This window comes from Eleutherodactylus coqui, chromosome 6, assembly GCF_035609145.1.
Source record: "Eleutherodactylus coqui strain aEleCoq1 chromosome 6, aEleCoq1.hap1, whole genome shotgun sequence".
Taxonomy (NCBI): Eukaryota; Metazoa; Chordata; class Amphibia; order Anura; family Eleutherodactylidae; genus Eleutherodactylus; species Eleutherodactylus coqui.
In genome coordinates, this window is record NC_089842.1 from 2,510,078 (window position 1) to 2,520,536 (window position 10,459).

General features: G+C 48.4%; 1 protein-coding gene across 4 annotated transcripts in view; it reads left to right on the forward strand.

The window, feature by feature from the left end:
- Positions 1-10,459, forward strand: part of BCL9L (BCL9 like) — a 47,600-nt gene that overhangs the window by 24,978 nt on the left and 12,163 nt on the right. For 2 of the 4 annotated variants that reach the window (XM_066606065.1, XM_066606067.1), the window contains exon 3: positions 10,154-10,288. In XM_066606065.1, coding sequence (XP_066462162.1) covers positions 10,154-10,288 — 135 coding nt within the window. The remainder of the gene's footprint in view (positions 1-10,153; positions 10,289-10,459) is intronic. The other 2 variants (XM_066606066.1, XM_066606069.1) reach the window with 1 other exon arrangement.

Genomic DNA, 10,459 nt, shown 5'->3' on the forward strand with positions numbered 1-10,459 from the left:
GGAAAGTTTAGGTTAGAAAGGGTCCAAATATTGGTGTCTCCTCTCAGTGTAATCCTGTCTGTACAGGGAGGGGGAGGAGGGGAGCTGTGACTATTGTGAATGGTGAGACCTGTGTTATCTATATATAGGTGTCACCTCTCAGTGTAATCCTGTCAGTACAGGGAGGGGAGGAGGGGAGCTGTGACTATTGTGAATGATGGCTCCTGTGTTATCTATATATAGGTGTCTCCTCTCAGTGTAATCCTGTCTGTACAGGGAGGGGAGGAGGTGAGCTGTGACTCTTGTGAATGGTGGCTCCTGTGTTATCTATATATAGGTGTCTCCTCTCAGTGTAATCCTGTCAGTACAGGGAGGGGAGCTGTGACTATTGTGAACGGTGGCTCCACTGGGTGAACTGTTGTGAAAAAGAAAAGGAGAGTGGTGGTAGTGTGGGATTCCCTATTGAGAGAAACAAAGGCCGTTGTCTACAGACCTGACGCCTCACGAGGGGTGTGCCCTGTTGCAGGTGCACAAATCACAGATGTGTCTGATGGGCTGTCAAGACTCTTCAGTCCTACAGAACACCACCCATTCCTACTAATACATGTAGGGCCAAATGACTCTGCAAAGAAGGACCTTGCAACTATCTGCAGAGACTTTGAAGACCTCGGAAAGAAGGTGAAGGAACTAGGAGCTCAGGTGGTCTTCACATCCATCCACCCAGGGGATGGCCATGGAATAAGGATATGGAACAGGATTCTAGAGGTGAACAAGTGGCTACATCGATGGTGCCGTCAGCAAAGATTTGGATTCCTAGACCATGTAGTGAATTACCTATATGATGGACTGCTTGGTAGAGACACATGCTTACCTGTCTGTAAGGTGCAACCGATTTGGTGGGCGCCTTGCTTCACTCATTAGGAGAGCTTTAAACTAGAACAATATGGGAAGGGAAGTGAAAGGCTAAGGTATACAGCTAATTAATACATTTGAAAACTTTGTTATTAGAAGTGGGAAGAAAGAACGAAGACAAAAAATACAGAAGAAAAGTAGAGGAGCAAGAGACACCGATCACAAACTAACATGTTCCTACACAAATGCCCAGAGCATGGGAAACAAACAAGGAGAATTAGAGCTCCGATCACAGGAAGAGATATATGGTGTCATCAGCATCACGGAAACTTGGTGGGATGATACACATGATTGGATACAAGGCTTGAAGGATACAACTTATTTATAAGAAACAGACCTAATAAAAGGGGAGGAGGTTGTGTTGTATGTTAGGAGAACATTCATCTCTACAGAGATTCAAGCTTCAGAGCTGGGAGTTCTGTAGGAACTGTTTGGGTAAGAATACAAGGAGAGAACAACAGAAAGGACACCATTGTAGGCATTTACTAGATAAGCAGAAGATATGGATGAAGTCTTTCTACATCAGATGGCCAAGCTCTCAAAAAAGCCCAACATAGTGATCAACTTTATCTTCCAGACGGCAGAAGAGAAAACAAGGGGATCTGCTATCTTGGGCCTAATTCTTACCAATGGTAAGAGGGAATGGTTGAGCAAGTAAGGGTGGCTGGGACCTTAGGAGGCAGTGATCATGCTATTCTTGGATGTTGGATAACAAGGGGAGGAAGACCTGAGAAGACTCAGACCTCAAGGTTGGATTTCAGAAAGGCAGATTTTACTGAACTCAGAAAGAGGAAGAATCCAATGGCTGGATGTTCTTAAGGACAGAAATGTCCAAAAAGGTTGGGAAATATTGCGAAATGAGATCCCCAAAGCACAATCGTTACCAATCCCTAAAAGAAGGAAGAATGGGAAGCATTTAAAGAGACCCGGATGGATGAACACAGAACTTGTACACATGTTAAAGAGGAAGAAAATATGTTTATGAAATGGAAAGAGGAGGGGGATATCTAAAGAGAATATAATGCGGTCTGCAGAAATTGTAGGGCAAGTGTCAGAAAAGCTAAAGCCGATAATGAATTGAGGCTTGTAAGAGAGGCCAAAAGCAATAAAAAAAAAGGATTTGGGGGGGTCAAAAGCAAAAGAAAAGATGCTATTGGATGCTTACAAGATGAAAATGGGGAATTGGTTAAGAATGATGTTGAGAAGAAAGAACTTTTAAATTCCTATTTTGTATCTGTTTTCTCTCAGAAAGTAGATGGAACATCAACTGATCTTCCCTGTGCTATTGGGGGAATAAAAGAATGCAGGCTATCTATAAGCAGGGAGATGGTGAGGGAACACTTAGCTAACTTATATGAATTCAAGTCTCAAGGTCCAGATGAATTACATCCAAGGATACTAAAGGAAGCAGCGGAGGTAATTGCTGAACCACTCGCCATAATCTTTGAAAATTCCTGGAGAACAAAAGAAGTCCCAGAAGATTGGAGAAGGGCAAATGTTGTCCCTATCTTCAAAAAAGGGAAGAAGGTGGATCCAGGAAACTACCGGCCTGTGAGCCTGACCTCTATACTGGGAAAGATCTTTGAACAAATTATTAAACAGCATGTATGCAAGTACTTGGATGAGAATGGAGTAATTAACCAGATCCATGCATGGGTTTGTAACAAACAATGCCAGACCAATCTAATTTCTTTCTACGACCGAATCACCGACTGGGTTGATCAGGGAAATGCAGTGGATATAGTATATCTTGACTTTAGTAAAGCATTTGACAAAGTATCTCAGACCATACTTACTGAAAAAATGACCAAATATGGGATTGACAAGGCAACTGTTAGGTGGATTCACAACTGGCTGAGTGATAGTACTCAAAGAGTGGTCATAAATGGCTGCACATCCCAGTGGAAGAATGTATCAAGTGGGGAACCACAAGGCTCTGTCCTAGGCACAGTGCTGGTCAACATTGTTATAAATCATCTGGAGAAGGGAATTGAGGGGAAACGGATCAAATTTGCAGATGACACAAAGCTAGGAGGGATGGCTAACACTAGGGAAGAGAGAGAGGATTCAAAGAGATCTAGAAAAGCCTGTACAGTGGGCAGCGACTAACAGAATGGTATTTAGCAAGGAGAAATGCAAAGTCCTACATCTTGGCAAGAAAAATGAAAAAAGCTCATACAGAATGGGAGGAATTGGGCTAAGCAGCAGCACATGGGAAAAATACTTGGGAATACTAATAGATCATATACTGAACATGAGTCAACAATGTGATGCAGCAGCCAAAATGGCAAACACAATTCTGGGATGTATTAAGAGAAGCATAGAGTCTGGATCACGTGAGGTCATTATCCCCTCTACTCTTCCTTAGTCAGACCCCATCTGGAATACTGGGTCCAGTTCTGGGCACCCCACTTTAGATTCAATAAATTTTATTGAATTTTTCAAATAAACAATCTCGTTGCAGTAAATCAAACAAAGAGACATTTTGCTGTCTATATTTGGAAATCAATCATCACATCGAAATAACATTTGAGACTAGCAAGTGAATAATTCTCTGCATCTCGGGCAATGAAATAATGAAAAAATATAAAAATAACTAACTAGGTAGGGAAGTGGGGTTAGGGAATGGGGGGGGGATCAAGGGAAATGTGGCGACCTCGCCGATTTAATGTTATTGACCCCCTATGAGTCGAGTCGGCCTAGCGCCAACCAAGATTTGAAGAGGTTAGAAGCTCTCATCGGGATTCAAGGGCTCCAAAGGTCGTGGGTGCTGAGCCGCTCCTGTTCCTTCTCGGATCCTTCCTCCTCGTATCTCGTGAGCATATCTAGCTTCTCCGTCTAAATTATTCTTAAAGGAGGAGATGTAGATCTCCACAAACCAGGGACAGAAATCCTCACCGCCAGAATGACCAACCGCAGTAGATCTGCCTTAATCCTGGCGATAGACCCAGGGAGCATCAGAAGAAGAGCCACCTCCGCTGTCATGGACACCGCCGACCTGGTCATAGCCTTATATAATAATTCCACATTGCTCCACAATTCTCTGACTGGGGGATAATCCCACCAATTATGTAGCATTGTTCTAGGGCCGTTTTGACACCTCCAACTTACCGGAGGGGTCCGGGCATCTATTTGATGCAGCCTCGATGGTGTCCAGTACCAGCGGGATAGGATTTTGAAATTCTGCTCCTGTAACCTGCCAGATTTGGAGCTTTTATGGCACAGATGAAAGGCCCTTTGCCATTCTGCTCTGGATCGACTTCCTCCCAGCTCAGTCTCCCACTGGCCTGTGTAGCTTGGGAGAACGTCCCCCGTCTCACCCTTCAGCAACAACTTCTTATAAATGACTGAAATCCCATGGTCAATAGGCATTAGCGACATGCAAAGGGACTCAAATGGCGTCAGCTGTCTACCTCCACAGCCCCCGAGCACCAGGGACTCTACAAAGCTCCTCACCTGGAAGTAGCTCAGCCAGGCTCCCGGGGTGGGGTGGGGGGCTCGAGTTACGGTATATCTCCCTCAGGGACTTCATCCCAGATTGTGTCACCACGTCTCTGACTCTGGGGACAGGGAAGCCAGGGAGGTACAGTAAGGAGGTGCTATGTGTAGCCGGCAGAAACTGCGGGTTAGCGACCCGCGGCGTGAGAGGTCCCGGAATAGACCCCAGGCCAAGTCTCGGGGTGCTAACCCCCCAGGTCTTAAGGACTCCTAACAGAAGGGGTTAGAGGGACTTTAGGTCCCCTTAGTACTGTCTTGGGATCCATGGTGCCCCCTGTGTTGTCCTAGGATCCAGCTCGTATTCCATTTCTACCCACAATTTTGTAGTCCTTCCCTGCATCATAGCGAGGACGAAATTTGCAAGACAGGCCCTGTAATAGAGCTTCCTGGTCAGTGTAAGCACCCTATAGGTAAGTTGGGATCTACGATTCATCCAAACAAAATTGGTGATTAGGGAACAGATGCTGAGGACATATTGCCAGTCGAGGGGTACTGGAAGGGTCTGGCACAAATATAAGAATTTCGGGAGGGAGTCCATCTTTACAGCATTGATCCGTCCCGTCCATGATACATATAGCGGGCTCCATCTGCCCAGCTCTGCTCTGAGGTTCTTTAGGTATGGAAGGAAGTTTAGTTCAAAGTTCTGTGATGGGTCCGCCGGAAGCTGGATCCCTAGATACTTTAATAGACGAGGATCTCCACCTGAAGGGAAAGGACTCTGACAGTGCCCCTATCTCGTTTTGGGGGAGGGTTACGTTCAGTATCTCTGATTTTTGGAGGTTACCTTTAAAATTGCTCACCCGCCCATACCTCTCGAACTCTTTCATCACCACCGGCAGTCCCACCCAAGGGTTCGACAGGAACAGGAGGAGGTCGTCTGCAAACAACGCCATCTTGTGTTCAGAGGGGCCCTCCGTCTGGCCCCTGAGAGACCCATTTCTCCTGATGGCATTGGCTAAGGATTCCATGCATAAAACATATAGCAGGGGCGATGGGGGACATCCCTGGCGGGTCCCGTTGTTCATCGGGATGGAGTCCGAGAGGGCGCCATTCACCCGAATTCTGGCGGACGGGCCATTATATAAGGCCACAATCCATTCGCTCATCCTTCGCCCCAGGCCCATCCAACGGAGGGTCCCCTCCATTAACCTCCACCTGACCCTGTCGAATGCCTTTTCCGTGCCCACTGCTAACAGGCAGAGTAGTTTGTTCGCCGCTTTTGCACTTGCGATCAAGGAGATGGATTTAATTGTATTGTCCCTGGCTTCCCTACCGGGGACAAATCCTGCCTGCTCTCTATGGATCAGGCCTGGGATATGTTTGCTAAGTCTGTTTGCTATAAGTTTTGCCAGCATCTTTACAGCTATGTTTATCAGGGAAATAGGCCTGTATCTGGCATAGGAAGAGGGGTCCTTCCCTGGCTTCGGGATTACCACAATGTGAGCCTGGAGAGCCTGGGGCGAGATGGGACTCCCCCGGGAGACCTCGTTAAACACCTGTGTTAGGAGAGGAGTCAATTCTTCCCCAAAGAGCTAAAAAAAATCTTGCCAAAAACCTGTCTGGGCCTGGGCTCTTGCCTATTTTGAGTTTTTTGATTACCTCCGCAACCTCTTCACAGGAAAAGTCTTCCTCCGCCCCCAGTCGGCCTTGGCCGTACTCCTCCAAATAGGCCCTTTCCTCCTCTCTATACCTGCCAACGGCCGAGGGGGTCTGTTCTATATTATAGAGCTTCTCATAATCTAGGCAGAATTCCTCTAAAATGTATCTTGTGGAGATCGCGGCCCCCCCCCCCCTCTGGCTCTCTGGATTTTAGAGACAAACGTCTGCGGGGTTCTAGGGTGAAGCGATCGCGCCAGCGGTTGTCTGCATTTATTTCCGACCTCGTAGGCCTCCCTGCGGATCCTGTCTCTGAAGGCCAATGTCTTCTGGTCTAAGATTGACCGTATCCTTTGTCGCACCGATGAGATTTCTGCATGTAGGACGTCGGTCGGGGCTCTCTTGTTTGCCATCTCGCACTTCTATGATGATAACAACAGACCCCCTAGTTCCCTGGAGCATTCTTTTTTTAATCTAGCTCCTTGGGAAATCAAGGTGCCCCTCAATACGCATTTCAAGGCTTCCCATTTCAGGGGGGCCATGTAGAATCGTTTTGATGGTCTTTAATGAAGTTGGCTTAAGTTGTCTTAACTTCTTGGACACAATGAGGGTCTTTTAGAATATTATCGTGTAGTTTCCATACTCTCATACAGGAGTCTCCCTGAAAACTGTCAAGATCTGCGTACACCGGGGCATGATCAGACCAAATGAAAGGTCTAAATGTGCAAACAGGCTGGAAATCTAAAAGGGCATGAGACCCAAATGTAGTCAAGCCTACCATAGCTGTTATGGGCTGTCGAGTGGAAGGTGTAGTCCCTGACGCCCGGGTGCAACAGATGCCACAAGTCAACCAAGTGCATATTCCCCAACTCCTTCAACAGGGACCAAGTTGCTGCCCGTGAGATCGAGGACCTACCAGATGAGGAGTCTTGTTCTGGGTCTACCGCCAGGTTGAAGTCCTCTCCCAAGACGATGACAGTGCATCCGCAAACTTCGTCAGTTCCCTCAAGGCAGCAATTCCAAAGGAGGCCTGGCCGTGGTTCAGGAAATAAGTTTGCAAGCGTGATCATCCTACCAAACAATTCGGCCTTGATGAATAAGTACCTGCCCTCAGGATCACACATCATGCCAAGGGGTTGAACCTGCAGGGAGTTGTGGAACGCAATGGACACCCCACCCGCCTTCCGATTTTGATTCGGACTATGAAACCAAGTGGGGAATAATTTCGTGGAGCAAGAGGGGATCTCCCCTGCTTTGAAGTGTGTCTCCTGAAATAAGAGCATCTTCCTCCCTTTTTTCTGCATGTGGTAGAGAATTTGGCCTCTTTTGGAGGGGGTGTTCAGCCCCTTGGCATTGTAAGAGCATACCATCAAGTTAGCCATAATCGAATGCATCTAGAGGTCTCTCAACAGGTATCGAGCGAGGTCTAAATTGGGGGTGGGTGGGGGGAGAGGTGGTTGGAGAGGACATAGGGAAGAGGGGGGGGGGGGCGGAACAGAAACCTTAGTAGGCCTTAATTAAGGCCTCACCAATCTAAACAACTTGCTTACTGTCGCTAAACACTAGCTCTTAGTGCAGCTAAGAGCTGCCTACCCTAGGTGGGGGAGGGGAGACCGGAAACGGAGGTCTGACCCCGCCATCACCGCTGGCCAGAAACTTTCTTAACCTCCAATACGAAGAGAGGAATGGGAAGAAGAAAGGGGGAAAAAAGGGGGTAGAAGGAAGAGGAGAGAGATGGGGATAGGGGAGGGGGGAGAGGAAATAAAGGAAGTGTGCACAACTGTAGACTACAATCACATCCGCCGCAGGACCCTTCAGCTTGGGATGTAGAAGGAAGAAAAGGATTTCAGTAAAGGAAAGCCATACAAAGAGGAAGACAAGCGAGAGATACCAGTTTAATATCACGGCCAACTCAAGGACCAAATCTCCGAACTTGATGTACACCATTCCTCAGCCGATGTCCTGGGCCCTTGATGGTTTATTTTTTGTCCCTCGTTCCGCACTGCCTGCCACCTGGCACTCCAATCTGGGCGGGGGGACTCTGGGGCAATTCCAGAGTCCCGAGGAACTTGGGTAGACCACCAAGGTGTCTGAACACGTCCATTTTCCCTCCTTTTCTGGCTTGTAACTGTAGGGGAAATCCCCATCTGTATGGGGATGTCTCTTTCCCTCAAGGCATTCAGAAGAGGTTTGAGGGCCCTGCGCAGTTAGAGTGTGCGTTTGGACAGGTCCGGGTACACCGACACCAAGCGTCCTTTTAAACTGCAGGTCCTAAGCAGTGGACCAAGTGCGCGATGCACGCTGTCTAGTTCCAGAACGGAGTCTCTCCAGAAGATGGTTAAAGAACTCCGTAATCAAGTCCTCGAGTTGGTCATTGCCGACCTCTTCGGACAGACCCCTTACACGGAGGTTATTGCGCCTGTGGCAGTTTTCTATATCATCAATATGATTGGTCAGCTCTGCCATCTGGTGAGCTTGTGTTTCCAGAATATGTGCATGCTCTATCATGGTACTCTGAAACTTGTCTTGTTTTTTTCTCAATTTCCACTACCCTCTGCCCGACATGTTGGATGTCCTTCTGCAGGACCGCTATGTCTTGTTTGTGGGCTGCATCAAGTTTCTGCAGCAGGTCATTCATCTCCATTTTTGTAGGAATGGCTTTCAGGTGGGTCCTCCAGTCCCAATCATCATCTGTTGTTTGCGGGGCTCGGGCCTCCATGGAGCCAGGTTGCAGGGTGGCTCTTTTGTTTAGGGTGCGTAACCTTTCCACATCTTCTCTATACTTGGGGGGAGCCTCCGGGCCCTCTACCCTTGCCGGCCCCTTTACCTCCTGGTCCTGTGGACTTACTGCGGGGTATTGACTGGTCTGGTTCTCGGGGGGCCTTTGCGGGAGGGGGTTGGCAGCAAGCCCTGTCTCTCTATTGTGGCTCAGATCCTCTTCTTCCTCTCCCCTCTCTTTGTGGCGCCGCTGATCTGCAGGGGGGTCTTGGTGGGTCTGGTTGGGTCTCTCAAGTGCCCTTATGGAAGGCTCAATGTGCCCTGCAAGATTCTATCCTTGGGGGGGGGGGGGGGAGGGGGGGTGCGAGCTGAGGAAACGCTCCAGGCCCTGGTGGTTGGGTCGAGGGTCTTCGGCAGCGGATCAGTCTTTTACAACGGCGGGTCAGGCAGGAGCTAAGAGCACCAGCGTCCTATTCCATTGGCAGTAAGCCGGGCACCCCACTTTAAAAAAGGCAGACAAACTGGAGCAAGTTCAGAGAAGAGTTATCATGTCCTATGAGGAAGGCTTAAAGGATCTGGGAATGTTTAGCAGAAGAGAAGGCTGAGAGGAGACTTAATAGCCGTCTACAAATATCTGAAGGGCTGTCACAGTGCAGAGGGATCAGCCCTATTCTCATCTGTACAAGGAAAGACTAGAAGCAATGGGATGAAACTGAAAGGGAGGAGACACAGATTAGATATTAGACAGTGAGGGGATCAATGAGTGGAACAGGTTGCCACGGGAGGTGGGGAGTTCTCCCTCAATGGAAGTGTTCAGAGACCGGAGAGACATCTGTCTGGGATGATTTAGTGATCCTGCACTGAGCAGGGGGTCGGACCTGATGACCTCGGAGGACCCAATGACCCTGGAGGTCCCTTCCAACTCTACCATAAGAAAAAAAGCAAGCGGATGCTCTAATGCAAAATGCTTATTTTATTCTTTTCACCTCCCAAAAAGCAATCATAAAAGCCATATGTCCCCCAAAATGCTACCAATAAAAACTAGAGTTCGCCACACAAAAAAAATCCCTCATATGTCATTCACTGAATGGCTGTGATTGGCTCATCGAGCTCCGGCTGTGATTGGCTCACTTTTCTGAAGGTGGGGTAGTCAAAGCCCCTTCTCCAGCAGAAGATCAGCTGTGAGACGAGGAGGACGCCGCGCCACCGGAGATCATCGGTACGCCGCGGACCAGGTGAGTATTGTGTTTTGGTTTTTTTTGTGGGGCACCTGAGATAGATCTTATTTTCAGGGGAGGCCCTCTATTTCAAGCCTCCCCCAAAAACCCGATAGGTCTTACTATCGAGGTAGGACCTATTTTCGGGGAAACATGGTAATAGATGGTGAAATAATCTGTAATGTGAGGCTTGTAGTTTCGGCATTTACCGTCTTCATCATTAACTTTTGCAGTTTGTTTGCCAGGAGAGCTGCCCCCTCGCAGCAAGCGGCGGTGTGTGCTGGAACGCAAGCAGCCGTACAGCGGAGATGAGTGGTGCTCCGGCCCGGACAGCGAGGAGGATGAGAAGAGCCTCCTGGTCGCTCGCAGTAAGACGCTTCTCTGTCAGTAAAATGATGAGTTTGATGTCAGACGATGGTTGTAAAGTAATAGGCAGCCGTCTGTGGGTTGGTGTCCCCCAAGGCTCTGTCCCGGGACGCCTTCTCTTCTCCTTCGACACCTTTGGCCGCGGGGCTTCCAGTACCACCTTTATCTTGATG